A 25,503-nucleotide genomic window follows, 5' to 3' on the forward strand; every position below is an offset into this window, starting at 1 on the left:
GTACAGACTTGCTGACTGTTTTACGACTTGGTTCCAAAATAGTGAACAGTGAGCCATGACATCAGGCTTTTCCTTTTATTAGGTCTTAGAAGATTCAGAGGTCCTGGGAACATTATCTGCAACCTCACTGAAGAATGTGGTAAGAAAAATACGTGTGTGTTGGGGGGTGTGCATCGCTGAGGTTGCTGCCTGCTCGTAGAGGGCTCAGAAGCGCTTCTGGAGGGCAGTCTGGATGTTCTTCAGCAGACCCCACTTAGCTCGGTTCTTCCCACGCCCATCTGGGGTTACTACCTGCAATGAGAAGCAAAGAGCCATGACACCAGCCACAGGGAAAATAGTAGCTTCCAGGAGCACGGCCAGTACTGCGTACCAGACCCTCACACATTATCTCATTAACTCCTCATGATGGCCACATGAAGCAGGTGCCGCTGACCCCCTTGTATGAATGAGGACACTGAGGCTTAGGAGGACCAGGTAGCTTTTCATTTTTCTAAAGTCATACTCCTAATATGTGGCGAGACTGGGATTTTGGAGACCAGTTTCTACTTCCTTTAAGGCACTGCATTTAACTGAGTGCTGTGACTTCAGGTGGGCTTCTTCATAGAGCAGCCCTCCAGGGTGTCCCCTCAGCCCCTGGAAATTCCTTCTGTCATAGCTGTTATAATTTGTAAATTCCATTAATTCAGACTCTTAACAGACTGAACGACTTGACTGTGTTGTAGGGGTGATGATAAGTCTTTCATCTCTGTAACCCCAACACTGGTTAAGGTAAAGAGAAGGTTCTCAGAGAAGTGGATGAAAGGTGAATAGAACCACAATTTGTAAATCTGCCAATTGCCTCTCTCTGATGCTTCACACTGTCTTTGATTGCCATGAACTGTCAGAGCTATCTGGAAAGGGCAGACTGTGCTGGGCAAGTGTCCTACAGATCTAACCAACTCAGCCTACATGTGGCTCTCCCTGCTTTACCTTGAAGGTGCTGGGTTTCTCCAGGCTTCTGGTCTGGCAGCATTCCTGTTCCTTCCCAGTACACATTTACTGTAGAGGCATTTAGGAAGTGAGGCTGAGATCCAGGGATGAGGGATAACCCACTGGATCAGTGGGCTCTATCTAGACAGATCAGGACTCACAGGGCAGATGGGGTAGGGATACAGTTTGGGTGGTGAAGAGTGGTGTTTGTACAATGTCCCTATATGCAAAGCTTTTAACTTTTTATATTTGCATTCAAAAGGAAAGGGCAAAAAAAGAAATGGACAGTTATTATCATTATGCCGTTTACTTTTACCAAATTTTTTTTAATTTTAAAGAAAACAGGGCTTCATACAAGGTAAAGATCATATTACATGCATAACACTAGGTTGCCCATTGCTGGATAAAGATGGAGATAATGCAGAGAGACAGCTTTGGTAAAGATAGTGGATACAGTGTAAGATATACACATCAAACTATCAGGGGTGATAATGAAGGGATAACAGTGTTGTGGTGGTGTTGGGAATTGACTCATAAAACATAGGGGATTTGAATTCTGCTATAAAGTAGTCAGGGTCTCCAGAGAGAAAGATCATGTGTGATGTGTGAGTGGGGCAGTGAGGATTGGGGCATGTTTATGAACAAAGGGATCAGATGAAACAGGACAAAAGAAATAGAGAACAGACCTTGAGATACTAAAGAATTTGAAATGGTAGTTGACATCCTCTTCCCTGCCCAAATGCTCGGATGGTTTTCCAAATGAATTCTAACAAACTTTTAGGAAAGAGTTGTTAAGAAAACAGGAAAAGAGCAAAAGTTGCCTACCTCATTTTATAAGCTAATAAACTATTGTTTCTGAAGCCAGATAAAAACAATATAAGCAAAATATTATAGGTCCAGTTCACTTATGACCATAGGTACAATAATTCAAAATAAAATATGAGCTAACTAAAACCAAATATGTTAAATAATCACATCATGATCACACAGGGTTTATTCTATGAACACAAGTCAAGCTTAACATCGGAGAATCAGTGTAATTCATTTCATTAAGGCCTAAAGGAGAAGAATCATATGATTGTCTCAAACAATACAAAAAAGGCATAAGATTGTACAGCTCTCAGAAATTTAGAAGTAGAAAGAAATTTCCTTAATGAGAATTATACTACCAAAGCTAAATACAAAATCATCACAGTTCAATGGAGAAGCATTAAGATCAGGAATAAGACAAAGATACCAAGTATTTCATTTTGTATTTTCTGTAGGACTAATGCCCCTAGCCAAAAGTATAGGGAAAGAAAAGGCATAGATGTTCAAGGATTGTAAGAAAAAGCTATAACTATCATTATTCATAAATGATAGGTCATAGCCTAGAAAAACAAGCAAAATCAGCTGATAAACTCTCAGAATAATAAAGAAGTTTATCAAGATTGCTGGAATCTGGGACACCTGGGCAGCTTAGTCAATGAAGCTTCTGCTTTTGGCCTGGCTCATGATCCCAGGGTCTTGGGAAAGAGTCCCACATCAGACTCCCTGTCAGTGGGAAGACTGCTTCTCCTTCTCCCTCTGCCCCTGACCCCCTCGTGCTCTCTTTCTCACTCACTCTATCTCTATCTCAAATAAACAAATAAAATCTTTTTAAAAAGATTGCTGGAATCAAGATTAATGCCTAAACACCAGTAGTTTTTATTTTAAACCAGCAATACATTAGAAAATATAATCAAATATAAGATAATATTCATAATATCTACAAAAGTCTGCAAACTATTTAGTTTAACCAGGAACATATAATACCTCTAAGAGAAGAATTTAAAAGCCCAAGTGAAGCACATTGAAGATGATTTGAATAAATGTCAGACCTATTACAAAAATATCAAATGACTCCAAATTAATTTAGAGATTCAATGCCTTCTTAATCAAATTCTGTTCTGGATATTCTTCTTTTTTTTTCTTTCTTTTTTTTCAGGAATTCAATTTACTTCAAAATTTATATGAAGGAACAAATTTTTATGATTATTTAAATAAACCTTAAGAATGAAGGGTAATGGGCAGACTTACCTTAGCAGTTCATCAAGTCAGAGCACAAAGCTGATGTTAAACAATAAACCAGTGTGGTATTGATATAGAAACAGACAAATATACCTACAGGAGGCTGTAGAGAGCTCAGAGACAGACCGCTACATATATGTCAGTTTAATGTAAGATGGTAGTGATACCTTTACCATATACGAATGAAGAAGATATTGCTTGGTGGATGTTATTGGGAAAGTGTCTCACTAGATGGTCAAAAGTAGTGCATCCCTATGCAGCACTACATGGATGAGCTCTGGATGGATGAAAGCTCTAAATTTGCCAGGTAAAACTGAAGTTAATAAAGGAATTATTTGGGAGATTATCTTTGTGATCTAAGCCTATGGAAGGACTTTCTTAAACAAAACTTCAAAAGGTCAAACCAGAAGGAAAAAATAATTGATGAGTTTGATCATATCAAAATGGAAATTTTCTGCTGTTTCATGAAATACACTGTGAGCAAAGTTAATAGACAAATGTCAGAATGGAGAAGATATTAACAATGTCTAAAACCATTATCTGGACTATATCAGGACACCCTGAAAATCACCTAGAAAACGAAAAATGCAATAGAAAAATGGGCAAAAGATATTTTTCACGCTATTTACAGAAGAGGAAATCCTGAAAACTAACAAGTATATGAAATGAAATTTCAAACAATAAGGAGACAGCACTTTGTACCTATTGGATTATCAAAATAGTAGAAAGCTGGATCGTGCCCACAATGAATTTGGGCCCTAGGTTATGAGGGTCCTTGTTCATTCCATATGGACCCATACATGCATGTACTGACATCAAGTATGCACGTACTCTACAACCCAGCAATTTCACTCATAGTATATATCTGATAAGGGCTGAATTGTGTCCTCCCAAAATTTATACCTTGAAGCCCTATCTCTAGTACTTCAGCATGTGCCTATACAGTTGACCTTTGAACTATGCAGGGGTTAAGGGTGGTGACCCCCTGCACAGTTGAAAATCCATGTATAACTTTTTAGTGCCCCAAAACTTAACTACTAGTAGCCTACTGCTGACCAGAAGCCTTACTGATAACATAAAAGGTCAACTGACACATACTTTTAATATTTATTATATACTATATTCTTATAATAAAGATAGAGCAAAGAAAATGTTATTAAGACATCATAAGGAAGGGAAAATATGTCCTGCACAGTAAAAAATGAGTGTATAAGTGGACCCACACAGTTCAAACCTGTGTTGTGCAAGTGTAAACAGTATTTGGAGGGAGGACCTTTATTTATTTATTTATTTATTATGTTGTGTTAGTCACCATACAGCACATCATTTGTTTTTGATGTAGAGAGGACCTTTAAAGAAGAGATTAAGTTGAAATGGGGTCATTAGGGAGGGCCCTGATCCTTATAAAAGGACTGGTGTCCTTATAAAAGTAGGAAATTTGGATACACAGAGACCTGCTAGAGGTGTTCTACACAGAGAAAAGGCCATGTGAGGACACAGGAAAAAGGCAGGTGTCTGCAAGCCAAGGAGAGAGGTCTCTGAGAAAACCAGACCGGCCAACAATATGATTTGGGATTTCTGGCTTCCAGAACTGTGAGAAAATACATTTCTGTTGTTTAAGCCAACCAAATTTGTAGCATTCTGGTATGGCAGCCCTAGCCAAAAAATACAATGTTCCAGAGAAATTCTCACACCTCCATCCTGCCCACAAAGTGTTGGGGAAAAGGCTCTTCACTGCAGCACTATAGGAGGTAACCTGAGTGTCCATCCTGACAGAGTGGACAGGAATGTGGTGCCCAAAGAAGACAGCATCAGGAATATGGGGCTGAGTGTGCATAACGACAGGACTAGAGCATAAAAATCCAGCGTTCATGGAGAAGAGGTGAGAAACAAAGTAAGCTTTGTGGCCCAATACTGTTTGTGCAAATTACCAACACATTCAAAAGAGTACACACCATGTAAGAACTGATAAAAGCAACAAGATCCACATAAACTGTGTTGGAATGGATGTCTGGGAAGGAATGGCCACAAAAAAGAATACATACAGAGAAAAGAAAAGGGCCTTGCATAAACCAATGTTGAAAATGGATCATGAACTGAAGTGTATGATTAACTGAACCCTCTGTGTATGAGGTTAAAAATAATAGGTCTGGCTTGACCTAAATTATCCTCTCTCCAGGGCTCAAGTCTATCTGCTGAGCAAGTAGGGAGAGACTAATAGGGTTCTATTTGCATGAAGATTGAGGAGCTCGTGGCAAAGAACCAATTCTAAGGAGAAAGAGAGTGCAAGCCCATTTTTATTTCATTTCAGGGCAGGAAGCCACTATGAGTATGTGTATGGTGTGTGGTAGGTTTGGGGCAGTTATTTCTGCGTGTGGGATAGTGTTGATCCCTTTGACTGGCCTGCAACCCCACCTCCTGAAGATGCAGCTATCAGCCTAGACAGAAGGTCTGATGTAGGTACTGAGGTAAAACCACAAAGTAAGATCCCCAGAAGGCTGGGCAGCCTGGCTCTGTGCTTGGAGTTCCAGCCTGGGCAGGAAGGGAGCAGCACTGTACCAACTTGTAGCAGCTGGCAGGGCTCCTGAGCACATGGGAGACACACCAGGGGTGACTCCCAGTACAGATGGAGAAGGAATTTGAGAGGATGACTGGGGGCAAGGGTGGGAGCATTTCCTAAAGAGCTATCAGGAAAGCCGCTGAACAGTAGCAGTTTGTGACAATTGTTGGGCCTGAATTTTTACTTCCAATTTTGATATAACGGGGGACATCTGGTTTACAGACTGTGACAGACAGAGTAATGGCCCCCAAAGATGCCCACATCATGATCGCGGGAACCTGGGAACATGTTATCTTACACAGCAAAGGGGAATTAAGTTTCCTCGTCAGCTGGTTTTAAGACAGAGAATATACTGAATCATCAAGTGGGTCCAGTGTAATTATGAGTTCTTCGAGTTGGAAGAGAGGGGCGGAAAAGAGCCAGGGAGTGTGAGAAGGTGTGAAAAGTGTGTGTGTGAGAGAAGGACTCAGTCTAATGTTTCCGGTTTGGAAAATGCAGGAAGGGGCCATGAGCCCAGGAATGTGGGCAGCTGCTAGCAGCTGGAAAACGCAAGAGAATAGACTTCTAGAGTCTCCAGAAGAAACACAGCCTTGCTCACAGCTTGATTTTACTCAGTGACACCCATTTTGGAGCTCTCATCTCCAATATAAGATAATAGGTAAATATACATAGTTTAAGCCGCTGATTTGTTACGGTGGTAATAGGAAACCAATGCATAGATGGAAAGTTCGATTTGTCACGGGAAGTCTTCCTGGAAGTTAGCAGAGATTTAAAGTCAGAGGGAGACATAGTAAAGAGGCTCTTTTCAGAAATGAAATGGGGGTGGTGGTCAGGAGGGACCCTGGGGACCAGAGGAAGAGCAGGAGGAGAAACAGGCTAAAAGATACATGACTTGTCTAAAAAACACATTTCTCCATTCCTTCAAAACTATCAGTTAGGCTCGTGGATGTTAGAGGTAGAGGGCTGTGGGCCAAGAGGAGTGAGAAAGACCAGCAGGACACCTGCCATCCTGGGGCTTATAGCCTAGTGGAGTTGGGGCTAGGCACACCAGGCCAAGCAATGCCCAATCTCGCCTCTCAAAAAAAAAAAAAAAAAAAAAAGTCCCATTCTCACTGTTGTTGGTTTGGACAACAACATTCTCCCAGCATAGGATGCCATGTCCCCAGGGTGGGGCCCCCCTAGCCCAGACTTAGCTGAATCTGACTGTGGAGCAGAGGACAAAGAACTCCAGCTTGGATGAAACTTGGGTTCCCATTCAACTCCTCCTTCAATTTACATGAGGGCAGACACTTTCCTTCCTGAGACTCAGTTTCGTTATCTGTAAAATAGAGGCAGTAACTCCCCCCTCCAGTGGTTGGTAGATCAGTGATAATAGACAAGGTCTGACATCGAGTCAGCCTTCAATAAATGGGACCTTTAAAAAGCATTCAAGTTAATTTTCATGCTTCATGTATTATACTTCCAATAAAATCCCTTAAAATCAGCAAGTCACAGACTATGAAAATCAAATATGAAAGGTGTTATTTCACTTCCTTTTCAAAAGTACAGATGATGGAAATATTGTATTTTGGATAAGAAATGATTCGGCTACCTCATTACAGCATTTTAAATGAAACCTTTCAGGAATACCTGCATAGAACCAGTGCCAAAGGAAAAGTATTTCGATTTTATAGGAAAGAACTGAAGTCATTACTTTTATGAAGCTTTATAAATGTCATTCAAACACACCATCTTATTTTCATTTGCTATTGAAGCCTTTACTTATGCAAATCATGACAAATGTTAAGGAAGCCAGTGTTTCCCCTAGAATGCTAATATAATCACAAAGAGGGAGGAAGAATTACTTCTGAAGGAAAAATCTATATTGCAGCTTTGTGAGTCAGATAAAAATGAAGCTTCCAGAAAACCTCATTAATTAGTGCTCTGCTCATTTAGAAATTGTGTTAAAAAGCAAAGAAACTGGAATGAGTTTCTTTCCCATATAGGGAGTACAAATTAATCGCATAAACACAATTTTAGGGGGAATGTTATTTCTTGACTGATTGCATAAAACACTTAGCTTTCAGGCTTCTTATGGTACTTTGTAATTATTAATTTTATTTCTTCACTCTTTAATTTAGACATTCATTCATATATTCATTTGTTTGGTCACATTTTCAGTCATGTATTCATTCAATAACCATTAAGAACCTGCGATACGCACAGTGCTGTGGTAAGCATTGTGGGAGAAAGAGAGATGATTTAGACATGAAGTTTATTTTCAGGGTTTGGAGCTCGAGATGAAGGACAAAACATCTATCTAAAAAGGGCCAACACATTTCAGTCTCTCAACCCCTGTCCTTGACCCTAGCATGGAAAAATGACAGGAGATACAGGGGAAAAAAAAAATTGTAACAGCATTGAGTGCCCTTCATGGGCAAGACATTTTTGAGGTATTCCTAAAAAATTAGACAGCGGTGGGAATTAGAGGAAGGAAAAATCCATAGTCCAAAGGACATACTGCAAATTATGGTAGCAGCTATAGGTGTTCCATGCTTGGGAGAGAAGGGTGGCAGTAAGTATTGGGCTCTGAGGCACCTGCCTGACAGGGGATCTGATGGGGGTAGAGCAAGAGGAGCAGCAAGCATGACTGACTTTCTCATCCCACTTCCTTCCCAGGGGAGTGTCTGACCTCTGTGGGAGCAGGAAGGAGTGCCCGAGAGTACTGACCCCAGAGTCAGTCCGGAGGGACTAGAGAGCCTCCACCTTCAGCAGACTGGCTACTGGTACCCTGGCCAACAGCATAATCCTGCCCCTCCCCCTGCTTCTCCAACCAATCAGATTGAGGTAGTAACCAATCAGATTCTCTTTTGCAAACATTGGACCTGAGACAAAGGGAGCATTGCTAGTCAGACTGCGTTGGTCACACACAATCTGGGCCGAGACAATTGGGCCAGAAGTTGGGCCAAGACAATTCAAAACTACAAGCAAGCTGAATTTAGGGGAGGAGATACTACAGACTAGCTGAAAGTGGTACAGATTCAGACAGAAGCAGACAAAGAAGGGTGGGCAGAGGGAGGACAGACAGAGACAGAGAGACAGAGAGAGGGAGGGAGAGGAACTGATTGCTTGTCAGGTCCCTTGGGGATCAGATATATGTCCTGGCTGGAATTGGTCTCATGAGACTCCACTCTGTACCATAATTTCCCTTTTCAAATGCTGAAATGAATGGACTATCTTTCCTCTAAAGAATCCCTGATTAAGCCATACTAATCTTATCCCAAAGAACATCATCATGGCTATACAGTAAGATAGCTCTGGGAAGTCTTGATATTTTTCTTCCTTTTCTTCTTTGAGTATCAGTAAAATTATACTCATGAATGTATATCCCCTGGGGATATAAAGAAGAGTCAGCCTTACATCACAAAGAAGATGGGAATAATCCTGTCCCTTCCTTTTGGGAGACCATGCTCAGTGGCTATTCCTTGACTTTCAGATAAACAGTAAATAAAAATTTTTAGTATAGCTATGTCCAGAATATTGCATGGGACACATTTATACTAAAATTGTTTTTTGTATGCGTCCTGTATTTATGTTTGTTGAATTTGGTACTGTACAATTGCTCTGAGTCACCACCAGGGCTAATAATGAGCTCTTTTTTTTGTCCTTCTTATGCCACAATTGTCTGTTTAATAGACCTTGAGGTCCTTGAAGGCAAGGATTATATCTTACTTTCTTCTGAATCTCTACATCCTAAAAGACTGCTTGGCCCAAATGTTTTTTTAATCTAACTGAACTAACAATTTTCAGGCCTCATTTGCCAAGTTGGTTGAGGCCAGCAGCCTTCTCTTTCACCTGAGTTAACAAGTTTTCTGGGATTAGAGGGGGAAGCCACACAGTAGGTTCTGTGATCTTGTGATCATCCTAACAGAGCTGCATCAGAGCTTGTAAAGATAGTGTGTCTTAGAAAAAATGTGCACAGTACCTTGCAGATGTCACTCCATTGCCCAGGACCATTGTCATTGATGGCTCTAACTTTAAACAGATACTCAGTGTTGGGGGTCAAGTTGTGCAGCTCCAGACTCTGCTGCATTATATCCCGAATTTGCCCACAAAGCTCTGTCCGCACATTGTTAGGAGGAGTAGTAATGAGTTCATAAAATTCCATCTCAAAGGAGTCCACGTCTTCTGTTGGGCATGTCCAGTAAACCTACGAAGCAATGAACATGTGTGTGTGATACTGATATACACCATTCAGCTTTCTTTCCCATAAAGATTTGTGTCATTAACTATCAGTGAGGTGAGTTCAAGCTGACTCCATCTCCTCCAGCTGCTGAGGATTTTGGCCTAGCTATGTGCAACAGTCTTGAAAGGCTGCTTGATAGGGCCTGACCTGATGCTTGTGATGTATTTAAAGAACAGAAGAATGCTCCTCTGGGTTCTGTTACCATCAGTCAAATGGCGATGACCACTGGTCTCCTGACACAGCTAAGTAAGGTAGCTCCCATTTATTGAACACCTTCTATACATCAGATTCTGTGTCTGACATTGCCTAACTCACCTAGTCTTCACAACACCCTGGAAGGGAGATTTTATTATCTCACATCACAATTGAGGCTAAGGAAGGTTACATTTAGCAAATTCTAATAGAACCACAGACTACTAGAAGATGAAAAGTGTATCTATTCCATCCCTCTGTTTTACCCACAAGGAAGTAGAGTACCAGAGAGGTGAAAAGACTTACCCAAGTCATGAAGAATATATGTTCACACTCAAAACATGAAATATCAATGTTTGCAAAGAGATATACTAACAACTAGCAGTTTGTGCCTGGCATATAAATATTTTATACTGCTTCTATTTCTAAATAGATATTGCATTCTTTAAGTTTTAATAAATTCAAATGTTATGTTTATAAAATTAATTTATAATTACTCATAAGTGCATAGATTTTTATGACTATATATAGTTATTTTTATATATTTATACTTTCAAAATCTTTTATAAATTTATATAATTCATCAATAAAAATTAACTTTTTTTCTGATTACCAAAACTAACATACTCATTGTAAAAGACTTGGAAAATGCAGAAAAAATATAAAGGATGAAAATAAATATCACTTATAATTCTAAAGTTCAGTTAATAATTAATTTCTTTCCAATTTTGAAACATACACACAGAGATACATATAGTTTGGATTATATTGCTTTGATTCCTACTTTCTTTCACTTTTTATATTTTACATATTTCCCTATCTTATGAAAAACTTTAAAAAGCACCATTTTAATAACTATCCTGTAAGTGACTTAATCCTTCTAAAGTTGAACATTTAGGTTGTTTCTAACTTTACACTCTAATAAATAATGATGCAGTGAAGACTTTTAGGGCATGAATCTTCATCTGAAATTTTAATCATTTCTCTGGGAAAGATTTCTAGAAATAAGATAGAGTTTTTAGAAAAAAAAAACTCCTTAGGATTTTTCAGATGCATATTGACAAGTTATAAGACAAACTTTGAGAATGTTTTATGCCAAAAGCCTAAAGAGGACTCTCAACCATCATTTGTGAGAGAAGTCAACACAGATTTCATCTGGGCATTACTGAGCACTATGGTTCCCATGTAAACTCCATTCTACAATCCTAATGGGGATCAATGGTATCTTCACATCAAATACCACTATTTCACAATAGGTTTATGTGTCCTCTCTTGACAGACAATGTCTTGACTAGGTTTTCCTGTGTAGGTCCCTTTCTGGGGCTTATCCAGGGACCACTAACTGGTGATGTGGTGACGATAGTTTTCCAAGCCCAAGTATGGAGCTACCATCACCAGTTCTTCCTTTCCAGAGCAAGATACTGCCAATCTCCTAAACAGTCTAGAATGCAGGGAGAGAGACCTAAGGCCATCACTGAGCTAGTGTCACACACACTGCAGGCTTTGCTGATCTAGGATCATTTGGAAATGAAGGTTCACCTGCTCAGTTATGGGCATCTCTTCTGTGAAGGGCAGATATACTTTGCTGTGTCTGAGAGTCTGTGGGAAGGTATATTCTACTTTGCAATGTAAGGTCATTCTTGCTGGCAATTATAGACTCTAAGACATAGATTATGATGTCTCAGGAGAACAGCAAAGTAAACCTTGGTCAGCGTCTGGCTTTCATTTTCTTGTTTTTAGACCTTTGATATTAAAGTGTGGTTTGCAGACTGGCAGCAATGGCAACACCTGGAAGGTTGTTAGAAACACAAAATCTCAGGGCCCTCTGAGACCCATTGAAACAGAATCTGCATTTTAACAAGACCTCCAGGGGCACATTAATGTTTGAGAATCAATGGTTTCGACTTCAAGGATGCTAAAAGTCTTTGGGAGTGTTCTCAGATTATGGGGCAAAATATGGGTTCTGCCACATGAAAGCAGGCCATAGGCTGGCCCGGGAGATCTCCCTTTAGGGAACCCTAAGAGAGGCAAGGTTTGCTCTAGTAAAGTATCTAATTGCAAATTAATCTGTTTCTCTCCCTGAACCTTAATAACACATTCTATAAACAGTTCAATTTAGGTTCAACTGGATTTGAAAGGAATGTGTTTTTTGTTTGATTTGTTTTTAAAGATTTTATTTATTTATTTGACAGGCAGAAATCACAAGTAGGCAGAGAGGCAGACGGGGGGCCGGGGGGAGGCAGGCTCCATGCTGAGCAGAGAGCCCAATGCGGGGCTTGATCCCAGGACCCTGAGATCTTGACCTGAGTGGAAGACAGAGGCTTTAACCCACTGAGCCACCCAGGCAACCGTTGAAAGGAATGTTAAGGGAAAGTTCATTTGTCCATGTTAGGCCAAGAGAGTCAAGGAGGAGTCATGCTCCCTGAAGTCAGATGACAGCAGTTGTAGGGGTCTGTGAGAGATTCACACCCCCGAAATCTGAATCTCAGGTATAAGAATCGGAATTCTATTGGGACTTACCCTTCCATTCTTTCTGAACCATGGAGAGTATGGAGAATTTCTTTAGGAAAGGTAGTAATTTAGAGGAATCACAGCTGATAGATAATGGAGCCTGTATTTCTAATTTGATTTTCTGCATTCTCTCTACTATTACAGGATTTCCCCTGGGAAATATAACACCCTCCAAGCAGTCTCTTCAAATTACTTTAGTTCCCAAATTGGGTTGCCCTTGATATGGGGTTGGAGCTTTCAGATGTATTTTTGACTATGAATTAAATACATTGTTTGGTTTAAGCTAATCTTGAGGTATTTAAGGTTTTAGGAACTTATCCCTTTCAATGGGTTCACCATGAAGAATCCAGAGGAACAGATTAGAGTGACCGGACCCTAGAGATCAAGGAGGTAAGTGCATCCTTTCCTGACTACCCACCCCTACTCTGTACCTCACATTCCCCTGCCTTCCCCATGGGACCAGAGCCTTTCTTACCTTGGCAGCTCTAGGATACACCAGAGTCTGGTAGATTACAATTGGGCCTGGGGTCTTCACAGTACCATCATTGAATGAGTACCAGTTGTGGAAGCTGCTGCTATTCTGCACAGACTGGTTGTCTGCCCCTGCACTCCAGTAGGTATAGAGGCCATCTGTGGGTTTAGCGGGTGCTGCAGACTGGGCTCTCCCATAGGCTTCCAGACCCATCTTGGCCTTCTCACCGTTGGTGACATTGAAGGACAATAAGGAGGAGCTTCGTTGGTATATCTGCTGGTTGCCGAAGCTGTGAGTGCTGAAAGTGACCTTCCTGGCAATCATCATTTCTGAGTGCATGGGATAGGGGGAGGGCAAGGAGTCCCCTGAGGAGCATACCTTCTTGGGTCCTGTGGGGAAGAGCTCGTGAATAGCACTGGAGAGCTCAGCAAAGTCCAAGGGCATGCAGTTCAAGGAGTGTAGCCGGAGCTGTGGGTCAGGCCTGTAGGTGCTCTGGATGCCATCTTCAATCTGGTCCACCAGAATTTTGGCAGACTGCAGGAACGCCACCTGGCCTGTCTCTTTTAGGGCTTCCTTAGAATAGGCAATCAGGCCATCCATTTCATTCACTTTCATGGTTGTTACATACACATATTTTTCAATCTCCTTCTGCCTGGACACCTCCAGATTCTCTATCTGCTCCATGATAGACTTCTCCTTCTCCTGTAGAATGCTGCGCAGCTTGAGAAATCCATTTCGGATCTCTTTTCGCTTCATCTCCTTGTCGGCCTTAAAGCTGTTTTTTAAAATGTTGAACTCCATTAGGTCATTATCAATCTCATAGCGGACTGTAAAACAACCAGGTTAGTTACTTTGGTTAAAATTTTCATCTCCCCAGATGTCAAAGCCAGTAGAAGACTGGAGCAAATTCCCTTGGACCCCATGGAAGCAAGCAGAGAGGGAGGGAAGGCACTTATAGTTGAACTGAAATAGGCTAGAACAGGTTTATGAGGTGCATCTGGCTTCCCTCAGGAATCCCCTCTTGGCCTCCTTGTCTAATGCTTCCCTCGGGAATAACAGCCTTTCTTTCCCGGCACAGTTATAGCTATAGTAGTCTCTGTAGCCCTAGGTTGAAACTGACAATTCAAGGCCATCCTTGATATGAGTTTTTACCAGACTTCACTTATCAGCTTGTGGGACTTAAGAAGAGGTGATGTCACAAAGTGACTAGTTTTCTGTGTGTGAAAGAACTAAATTTTTGATGACTTCTTTTAAATGCTGCCTTGCCTCATTCACCAAAAACCTAGCTCTAGACAATAGTAGGAAATCAGCGGGGCTCTCTATCTTGCCTTCCCCCTATTTTCTTCCAAGAAAGAGTCCACTGTTGCACTTCAGGGGGAACCCCAATTTCTCCTGTATCCTCTTATGTGGTTTTTGGATTATAAATTCACTCAGTCATTCAACAAACATTTACTAAACACCTCTTATAGGTCATATGCCTTCCAAAGTACTAGGGATACATATATGAATATGAGAGGGCACCGATGCTCAAGGCACTCATAAATTCAATAATACTATAGTATAGAGGATTCTCTGGAAGAAAGTATGTAGCGCATCTCTGTGAAAGGAGCACCTGTTTTGGCTTTACAGGGATTTAAGCATTAGGCAGTGACAACTATGTGAAGATGTGTCAACCTTCTGTGGCCTAGTCTAAAGGTAAGATCCTCCCCTGAATGGTCAACTTTGTAGTGAATTGATGGGCTATAATTCTCACCAAATTTTACTCAGGAGTAGGGTGCCCCAGAATTTTTGTACTTGGTTCTTAACATAGTCCTGGGTACACAGTAAGTTAGACCTCTCTCAGTGGTAGCCTCTGTAATAATAATGTTCATTTGAGTAAGAAACCCAGGACTCCTGCTGGACCATGAGAACAGGGACTGTGGCTGTCTTGGTTATCACTATGACTAAGGGGTATAGAAGGGCTTGGGAGGTATTTATTGAGTGAAAGCCAGTCTGCCCTATTTTCTAACATCTTTGGGGTACATGACACTCTCTGGCCGCTTTTGTGAAGCTGCTGTTTCCTCTGCCCACCTCCTCCCTCATACTGGCTCAGAAGCAGTGCAATGGGGGCTGAAACAGGAAACAATCAAGGTGATTGCAGAGGTGCTGAGAAGTGCTCCCTGCTCTCCCCGACTCAAACCCTACTGTAGCTTATGGCAGTTGAAATTCCACATTATTCATTAATTTCTTTGACTATTCAATAAATACTATCCTATTTACTATTCAGTAGTTACTCACTGATTGCCAAAGACACCTGCATAGGGAATTCCTTGCTTTATTAGGGATTAAGTTTATGTAAAGTCCTAAGAGGTAGGATAAAAATTCCTTAGATGAGGAGGAAAGAGGCAGCACCAGGAAAAAAGAAAGAGGAGGCCAGAAGCACCCTTCCCCCAGTCTTATAAATATGGCAGCTTTGCAAGAGCTGGTCTTAGATCACAGTTAAATCAACATCTTTTTCAGGCAGTACACTTAAAAGTAGCTATTGCTTATTAAACATTTATTATGGACCAGATCTATATGATACACATATTATGGGTCACATAATATGTGTATTATCATATATAACACTTATCTTCCTATGAGGAAGATATTGTTCCCATTTACAGATGAGAAAACTAAGGTTCAGAGAGATTAAGTTTTGGTTCAGTGTCACAAAGCAAGTAAATGGGAGAAACCAAGGCCTGTCTCTAATTCTATTTGTCTGACTCCAAAGTCTATGTTCTTAGTTGCTCCAACAGTGGTTTTTAGCCCTCTGTGAGCATCAGAATCTTCTGGGAAACTTTAAAGAAAACTCTATTCTTGGCCTCACTTGCTGAGATTCTGAATTGGCCTGAGTCAGGGCTCAGGAATCCAGAAAAGGCAGTTTGTAGCTGCATTTAGAATCTAGTCCAAGGGATCTTCTGAGGATATTTTTTAAAAATGCAGATTCCCATGAAATTGCTATGGGTGCAGTCTGATGCTGCATGCCTAACAGGCTCCTGGGTGATCCCACTGTTGCTGGTCCTTGTTATCGAGGCTCCCCAGAGGGTTCCCATGTGCAGCTGGGGTCAACACCACAGATATAATCAATTGACCCAAACTTGATCTTCCCTCCAGGGCCCAAAGTTTCTCAGTGTATTGTCAGGTCATCTGCTTTTGAATTACCTGAAGATCTGTAAAAAATGCAGATTTATGGCACCTTCCCCAACAGTGAATTGAGTTCTTAAGAGCAAGTTTGAACCCTGGTTAAAAAAACTGGGTGGGGAGGTGGTGGTTTCCTTAGCAAGGATGGACAGGGCTAAATTCTTTACCTATGTATAAATGGATAAATGGATCCCTGTCCCCTTCCAATTGCTGGGCTCCCTGGAATTTGTACTGGTATCCCCTTACATTGAATTGAATTCCATTGTCTGACTTCTAGGTGCCCTGGACTCTGAGAAAACTATCTTGGGTTTCTCCTGTGTTAAAAACCTAGGCTTCCTGTGGTTACAGCAGACAGTAGGCAGCAGGCCCTTCCCTATGCTGAGGCCCTAGAGAATGCAGCTATGCCCAGGCAGTGAGTCTACCTTAAGAAAACCCACTAGGAAACCAAGGGGCTACCCATTTGCTTGGCATTGTGGCTCCCATAGAATTTCTTTAATATAAACACTTCCCTGGTGGTGGTTCTAAAACAGACTAAATATCAATTGATAAACAATAGTTCCTAGAAGAAGCAACTGAGTAATGGAGGTATTCCTGAAATATGCATGCTAGTGAGATTTCTTTTTTTTTTTTAAAGATTTTATTTATATATTTGACAGAGAGAGAGATCACAAGTAGGCAGAGAGGCAGTCAGAGAGAGAGGAGGAAGGGGGCTCCCTGCTGAGCAGGGAGCCCAATGCGGGCCTGGATCCCAGGACCCTGGGACCATGACCTGAGCCGAAGGCAGAGGCTTTAACCCACTGCGCCACCCAGGTGCCCGCTAGTGAGATTTCAACATTGACTTAATTCTTTCCTTCTGCAAATTGGGAAAATACCAAAGACATCCAACTCTAGTGACAAAACACTTTAGATACTAGATACTCATAACACAGATACTAGAAGATCAGATTTATCACTTTCCAAAGGAGGAACTGAGGTCCAAGGTCATGAAGATTATAATCAAGATTATAGAATCTTTCTGTGCTAATTATGTGGCAGATACTTTTTTCGTGCTACACATAAGTAACCCATTTGGTCCTCACTACCACCCAAAGGAATTACTATTACTATGCCTGTTTTACAGATGAGAAAAACCAAGGCACAGGGAGGTTCAGGGGCTGCTGGTGGTTGCCAGGTGTGCACACTAGGCCAGTGCCTTGCAGCCTAGAAAAGTGTTTCTCAGTGCTTGGGCTGCCCCACTAGATGGGGAAGACTCCCCAGGCTTCCCAGAGCCCTTTTACCCAAGAGTTCCTGAACTAGGAGTTACTGTGAAGGAGAGGGAAGGGGACCAGTACCTGCTTTGAACTTGGCGATGGCGCTGAAGAGCGCAGCGGCCCTCTCGGAGCAGGCGTCGATGAGGCTGATGGTGTCGTGGCCATTGTGGAAAGCTGTCTTGCAGAAGGTGCAGAGCAGCTCGTTGTCGTGGCGGCAGTACTCAATGATGCGGCTGGACGGGTGGTGGATACAGATCTTCTCGTCCTGGTCCTCAGTGCTGGTGTCCACAAAGACGTGGTCCTGCATGGCCACATCTGAGTGGAAGGTCTTGAGGCAGTCGTTACACAGGTTGAGCCGACAGGTGATGCAGCGCTTATAGGCGATGCGCCGGTTGCGGCAGACCTGGCAGACGATGGGCCCAGAGGAGCGGTCGAAGCGCCACTTGAGGTAGCCATGCTGCTGCATGTAGCGCTTGGTGAGGCGCCCGCGCAGGTAGTTCTCAGGTAGCTGCATCTTGTGGCTGTAGGGCATGCAGTGTGAGCGGTTGCACACGGGGCAGATGAGGATGAAGAAGTTCTCGGTGACCTCGGCGTGCTTTTGCAGCTGCCGCAGGCACTTCTCACACAGGCTGTGGTTGCAGGGCAGCATGAACGAGTGCAGGCGCAGCCGGCTGCACATGGGGCATGAGAGATGTTCCACCAGGTTGCTGTTTGGGGGCGTTGTTTTCACTTCGTCCACCTGGGTGTCGCTGCTCCCGATGCGCAGTGCAGTCTTGGAGCTGGAAGGAGAAGCAGATGTGGGGAGAGCTTTAGGAGGCAGGCTCCAGAGCTCACCCCGTTTCCAGCCCCTAAAAGAACTGGGATGGGGGGTGGGTCACTGTGAGGCAGGCCAGTGTGAAGGCGGGGAGCATGGGCTCCAGGCCAGGGCTCCATGCCAGGGCTCCCCAGTTCTAAACCTGCCCAGGCTATTCTTTTAGCTTGGTAACCTCAGGTCAGTTAATTAACCTCTCTCTGCCTTTTTCCTCGCTATAAAATTAGTAGTCACTTTATAGAGTTTCTGGAGGGGATCAAAATTACATTTAATACCCACAAAGCTTGAAAGCAGCCCCTGGAACAGAGTAGGTAGAAGACAACCGCACATTGTGATTTTTGAGCAGGAGAAAGCAGAAGAGACTGGCCTGGCACTGCTAGTGGAGTCTTGGGGTTGGGGTGATGTTGACTGAGTGATATGCCCATCGGTAATATCACAGAATAACAACACCCCACAAAGTCGTTCTGAAACTGTGATGGAGCAAAGCAGAAATAAGACTGCTTCGTCCTGTTTCAGTGCTGGCAAAACAAGAATATTGTCCAGGCCACAAAAATGACCAAACCTGGCCTATCCTTTTTAGTGGGAGGGTGCTGCTTTTTCACCAGTTGCAATGTTAGGCAGCCTGTCTACCTCCCATCTTGCAGACAAGACTTTTATCCAGATATCCACTAGGAGCTCTACCCCCACTTCCTCATCTAAAATGAGGCTAAATCCTATAATAACTTGCTGAGGTCTTCATACTGAGACATTTCCCTCTTAACCGTGGTGTATGTTCTCACTTGTAGCAATGACTCAGTAAATCCAATCTTGTGTGCCTACAGCTGTGTTCTTGGTGAGGTTTGCTTGGCAGGCAATGACATCATCATTATTTTTTTGTGTTAAAATGGATGGGTAAAGTGTCCTTCCCAGGACACCAGGAGTTCTGTCCTGGAGCCAAGCCTCAAACCCGTGTGCTCCAATCAGCAGACTGATAGGTAAGGCTCTAGGGGCGGATTGGTCATGGTGGAGTGCAGCCTTTAGAGCTGCACTTTCGAGATGAGTTTCTTTACCTCTCCCATTCTCAGTTTCCTCCTCTGTTATCTAGAGCCCAAAGCTCACAATCCTACATCCTTCATGAGAATTTTACAAAGTCTCTATGAGGTAATCCATAATAAAGTGCTTAACTGCTGGTACCTAGTAAGGACTCTATAGATGTAGCCACTTCAATCACTCCCTTCTGGTACTATCCACTATCCACAGTGGAGGACAACCATGGTCAAGTCCAGGAGAAGTGTGCTCTTTTACTGTTGTGTGTGTGACTGTGTGTGTGTTGATTCTTTGTCTAATAGCTGAGGCTGATTTTATATATTCTAAGAACCGTGGATGAAGTAAAAGCATACTTATAAAATTCAAGTGTGTGTTCTAAGAGGCTATAATCAGGGCAAAAGCAGTTTCTGAAAATAAGTAAGTTGGCTGTGAGGATGGAAATGGAAGCAGATACACAATTTGTGACTATTCCTGTCTCTTCTCTTCTGTTCACATTAGTGATATTTGGGTTTTGATCTTGACATTGTGGATGCATTATTCTCTGCTTCTGGCTTCTTGTAGTCCCTGTATGCCCCTATCTACTTTCCCATCCCTTAGCCAGGAACCTATATCTTAGAGCCCAGGTAGTCAAAGTTGTTACCCAAGCATACTGGAGGGGACTGGCCCTGTGGTGACAGAGAGTGCCTCTTGTGGACACTCAGGCTCCTTGGAAGCTCATCTCTTAGGGATTTGGATGCTGGGTCCTAGGCCTGCTGTTCTCAATGTCCTTAGCTCCATTCCCTCTCTGCTTTCTCAGTCTCGTGCTCGGCCCCGTATGGACTCACTGGAGGTACAGTAAGTCATACACATGGTAGCTGGATGAAGTTCTCTAGTTCAAGAAGGTGGGACTCTGAGAATCATGGTGTAATATAAAGGGAGACAGCATGAGAAATCAGGAAGAAGGAGAGAGGGAGGGTGATGGTGGGGGAAGAGAGAGAGAGACCAGGGCTGAGAAACAGGTAGCCCAGGGATCTGGGATGGAGATGAAAAAGGAAGTAAGAAAGAAATGAGAAAGTCAGAAAGAGTTGCATGAGACATGAGTGGGACTGAATGAGCAAGGTGCTGAGCAGGAAGTGGCAATGAGGAACAGGAAGGCAGTGATTCAGAAACCAGGAGAGAGGGCAGTTGGAAGATAAACCTCAGTGTACCCACAGCCCACCTCCTGACACTTGCAGTAGCATCTCTGACCATCCTCTGAAAGCCTCAGGCTTGGTCCTGAGCACTCAGTGCCCATGGTTCCATGCCCAGCTAGCCACCAAACCCAGCAACCTTGCCTTCTTGCCAAGATATCGGGTCTGTCCTATTTTGCACAGCCCCTCCTTCCAATTTAGGCCTATTCTTCTAGTACCTGAGAGCTCACTGGGTCACCTGGTAGGTCTCCCAGCTTCCCTCCTATTCCCTCCAGGCCATCTGCTCTTTAGTATCACCTGGAAGCTCTTAAAATTTTGATGCTCAGCTGATACACCAGACCACTGAAGTCAGGACCCTTATAAAGATCCCCAGGTGATTCTAATGTAAAGCAAAGTTTGGGAGCTACTGAGCTAAGGCATCTTCCCAAAGCACAAAACTCATCCCTCCTCTGTTGAAATGTGGTCAGTGACCCTCCATTGCTGATATGCAGATGGGGCAGTTGAGTCAAGAGAGAGGAGTGTGGATGCTGCTTTCTGCACCTGAGAACTTTTGGACTTGTATCCAAGACCCCTGGGTTCTCTACTCATGCATACACCACGAGAGATCCATGAATGAAGAGTAACATTTATTAAGCATCTATCAAATGCTGAACTGCAAAATGGATCCTATTCTTCTCTTGAATTCACTGAATCTTTGCTCATAGAATTGTTTTTCCAGCTTTGAAAAGCTTTAAATCTGCCTTTCATTTTCTGCCTCTCTAATGCTGCCATCTTATAGTTCTGATCTTTGATCATTTCTCATCTAAGAAGTCTGCCTTTGCTACTCCAGACTCCCCTCAAATGTGACATAAAAGGACCGCCTCCATCAGAACAAGAGGAGGACATTCAGTACTTGACACAGAAGGTTAATGCCCCATGCAAGTAACTGAGACCCCAAGTTGCATGATTTCCAGATAGAAAGAGAAGCCTGGCAGGAGTTGATGGCCATCTGGGGTACCTATAAGGACATAAGGGTCAAAAGTGGCCTGTGGAAGTTGTTAACTTTTCCAATAAGTGTTAAGGTATCAAAAGTTCAAAGGAGGGAGGAAAAGGACAACTTATATTTCTATATCACATAATATATTACAAAGCACATGCATTAATCCCCATACCCACCAAATCATGGCAGACGCTATACTCTCCACTTTGCAGTACAGCATTTTTAAGGTAAGACACAGAATCCGGGTTCAAAATCGAGCTGCATCTTAATAGTTAGGTGATCCCGGGCAACTCAAAGGCTCAGTTTCCTCACTGACGTGGTGGGTGTGGGGTGAAGGTTGTCTGGGGTCACACGTGCAGTGCCTGGCAGGTGGCTTATGCACTAAGTATCCGGTCCTCCTATCTAGTGCAGGTGAGAGAGCGCAGTGCTCGTTACATGGTGGGTGGGAAGTGGATTTGGAACTCCGGGCTAGATGTGGCTATCGGCTGTTTAGGACACGCTTGATTGTTACAAAATTCTTGACCTCCTTTGTTCGGATAGAGAAATGGTGGGGCAGGGGGCCCTGGGAGCCCTCGGTGGGTGAGGGCACCCCAGGGCTCTGGGCACTCACGAGGTGCGGATGCTGCGGAGGCGGCCCTTGTGGAATGTGATGGTGGCATTGCGGCAGCAGCGGCTCTCGTAGTAGTAGCACTGGAGGTTGCTGCTGGCCGTGCAGCAGCACTTGCAGTTGGGGTCATTGGCCCAGGAGCAACAGCACCAGTGGCAGTTGGGGCTCTCGGAGCAGGTGCAGTGGCAGCACTGGCAGTTGCGCTCGTCCTTGTAAGGGCAGGGGAAGCAGGTGCAGTTCCGCTCTGAGGTGAAGAGGAACTTGCAGCACAGACAGGAGCATAATCGAGGACAACATCTCTGCCATGTACAACATGGAGAGCAAACACACATAGCAGTCTCCATGGCACCTACATGATTGCCACCAGCTATCTAGAGCTCTTGATACCTTCTCTCTCAGAATCTTGTGGTCTCCTAGGGAGGGAGTGCCTCCTTCCCCCAATGAGGCCCTCAGCTTGGAGGTTGCAAGAGGTTGGCTGTTATGTGGGCTTCACAGGTGGCATCCCTACTAGGAAGCCCCTGAGCTGACATTGACATATATCAGCCTGAGGACATTTGCTTATGTCACAATCCCTGTCTCCCCACCATGTCTCACCATGCTGGGTGGGTGAGATGTGCGGGGTAGTGACATGGGGTGGGGAGCTGATGGACACTCCATGCGTCCATAGGATCAGCTCCAGAAGAGGGTAAATGCAAAGAGTATCCTGGAGGTTTAGTTGTCACTTTTTACCTTTTGGGTTATGGGGTGGATTTCAGAAGCTATTTCTCATTGATGATGTTTTTCCTGCAGCTTGAGCTAGGTGACATCAGGGTATGTCTTCATGGGCTGAAAGAACTGGGTATGATTAATTGGAAGTGGACAGACCTGATGTTCCTCTCCTTGGGCCTTTTCTGCATTCACTGAACACTTTATGTGATGAACAAAGCACAATGTTTACAAATCACGGCAATACTACATTTAAGGGGAATCTCCATTTGGAGAAAGAATTAAAGGGAAAAAAGATAGGAGTTCACTAAGGCACATCCTTCAGTAGTTATTGAGTTTGTCCATTGCTGCATAGCCACTGCTGATTTTTATGAGGCTTCATGCATATGTCACTCTGAATATGTCTTGGCTTTTCTGTAGCATCGTGGGGTTTGGCTGAGGCTCAAGCTCAATTTTCTTACTCCCTCCCCACTCCATGCACCTGATGGTCTCTTATCAAGAGGCTGGAACTCAGGGACACCTGGGCGGGCTCAGTCATTAGCATCTGCCTTCGGCTCAGGGAATGATCCCAGGTTCCTGAGATCCAGCCCCACATTGAGCTCCCTGCTCAGTGGGAAGACTGCTTCTCCCTTTCCCACTCCCCCTACTTGTATTCCCTCTCTCACTGTCTCTTTCTGTCAAATAAATAAATAAAATCTTAAAAAAAAAAGAGGCTGGAATTCCACATGAGAATCTTTAACTCTTCTTTTAAGTATATACTCAATATTTCTAGAAATAACCTTATATTTTAGGGGAGAATTTTGCTTTCCATTTTATGCATCTTGCAAAGATTAAAAGAAATTTCATGGTCATACTACCTTATGGTATAAACACTGTCTTATTATTTTTCCAAAAAGAAGCAGAAGTGAGAGCTGAATTTGGCTGTAGGAGTTTATTGCATAATTTATTATCTCTCCCTGTGATTATCACCTTTATATTAGGAAAGAACATTCACTGAGTGCTAACTGTGCCAGCCACATATTGATTTTAGATGCCTACAAATGAAAATTCTGGATCATAGGGTATGTGTTTTATTATTTTTTTGATAGATTACCACTAAATTGGTTACCTAAACGAATATGCCAGTTTATACTGACGCCAATGATGTATGGGAGACACTTTTCCCTCACATTTTCCCAAACTGAATTTTATCAATATTCCTCTCTATCCTCCAGGCACAGAGGTTTGAGTTTCACTCCTGAATTGATAGTACATTTTAATCATTGGTCTTTGCAAGGATCCTTCTTATTTTAGTTTTTTTTAAAAGATTATATTTATTTGTTTGCCAGAGAGAGAGAGAAAGAGAGAGAAGCAGGCTCCTTGCTCAGGATCTGGGACTCCACCCCAGAACCCTGGGATCATGACCTGAGCCAAAGGCAGATGCTTAACTGACTCAGTCACCCAGGTGCCCTTAATTGTTTGTTAGTTTGTTTGTTTGTTAATTTTAAAAATTTTATTGAGATAAAATTCTCTTATTAAAATCACCATTTTTTTTAAATCACCATTTTAAAGTGAACAATTCAGTGGTTTTTAGTATATTCACAAGATTGTGCAGTAATCACCACACTCTAATTCCAGAATATTTTCATCACCCCAAAAAGACACCTGGTACTCATACCCATCACTCTCTATGCCCCCTTCCCACAGCCCCTGGCAATCATTCGTCTACTTTGCATATCAATGGATTTGTCCATTCTGAATATTCCATATAAACAGAATCATATAAGATATAGCTTTTTGTATCTGGCTTCTTAGCATAATGTTTTTCAAGGGGCATCCCTTTTTTTTTAAGATTTTAGATATGTTTAATTTTTTTATTATTATCAATTAGAAGAGGTATCCATGTTTTAGCATGTATCAATATTTCATTTTTTATGACTGAATATTATATGTATATACCACATTTTATTTATCCATTGATGGACATTTGTGTTTTTTCCACTTTCTGATTATTATGAATAATATTGCTGTGAACATTTGTGTGCAAGTTTTTGTATGAACATGTGTTTTCAGTTCTCTTGAGTATATACCTAGAAGTGGAATTGCTGGGTCATATGGTAACTCTGTGTTTAACTTTTTGAGGAACTGCCAAACTATTTCCAAAACAGATGCACCATTTTACATTTTTCCACTCCCATCACCAATATATGAGAGTTAACAATTTCTCTACATCCTCACCAAAACTTGTTATTGTTCTTTTAAAATTATTATTGTTATAGACATCATAGTGGGTATGAAATGAGATCTCAAAATTATATCTGTTTACTCAAGAATTCCAATTATAAGATTCTCTTCCAAAGATAAACTGACAAAAAAAAAAGAATTTCATTCATGGTGTAATATATTTATTGCAGCACTATTTTGAGAGCACAAAACTAGAAACAATCCAAATACCCATCAATAGGAAACTGATCAGATTAACTGAAGACATCCACACAGGTGCATCCGCTGTCTAATACAGTTACATAGAAGAATGAAAAAGACATTTGTTTACTGTTTCAAAATGATTTCCAAAATATGTTATTGAGTGCAAAAAGCCAGGTGTAGAAATGTGCATGTAATCTGCTGCTACTCATTTCAGGAAAGGTCTTAAGTCATTGGTTTATTTTTTCTTATGATATGGAAAAATAAACTACAAGCTTAGTTATAAGGAAGTGTAGAAACAGGGTTGAGGGGCGTTTATATCCTAAGTTACAGAACTGACTTTCAAACTACTTAAATAATCTATGAGGTACCTGGGTGGCTCAGTTGGTTAGGTGTCCAACTCAATCTCAGCT

The 25,503-nt window shown here is 42.4% G+C and overlaps 1 protein-coding gene across 1 annotated transcript; it reads right to left on the reverse strand.

Annotated features, from left to right (window-relative positions):
* Nucleotides 1-204: 204 nt before the first annotated feature.
* TRIM42 (tripartite motif containing 42) lies at nt 205-22,326 on the reverse strand. The gene is made up of 5 exons (XM_044255164.1): nt 21,986-22,326; nt 17,472-18,169; nt 12,982-13,805; nt 9,543-9,767; nt 205-291 (listed from the first exon to the last, which is right to left on the reverse strand). Exons 1-5 carry the CDS (start codon nt 22,324-22,326, stop codon nt 205-207), a joined length of 2,175 nt encoding a protein of 724 aa, XP_044111099.1.
* Nucleotides 22,327-25,503: the final 3,177 nt, after the last annotated feature.

The sequence above is a fragment of the Neovison vison genome, chromosome 6 (assembly GCF_020171115.1).
Source record: "Neovison vison isolate M4711 chromosome 6, ASM_NN_V1, whole genome shotgun sequence".
Classification (NCBI taxonomy): Eukaryota; Metazoa; Chordata; class Mammalia; order Carnivora; family Mustelidae; genus Neogale; species Neogale vison.

Bases quoted from the DNA above. Each gene is read 5' to 3' on its own strand.
- TRIM42 (XM_044255164.1), bottom strand. From the start codon at position 22,326: ATGGAGACTGCTATGTGTGTTTGCTCTCCATGTTGTACATGGCAGAGA. The intron at 18,170-21,985 runs GTGAGTGCCCAG...TTCTCCTTCCAG, and splicing joins CTCCGCAGCATCCGCACCTC to CTCCAAGACTGCACTGCGCA. The intron at 9,768-12,981 runs GTAAGAAAGGCT...ATTGCTTCGTAG, and splicing joins TGTATCCTAGAGCTGCCAAG to GTTTACTGGACATGCCCAAC.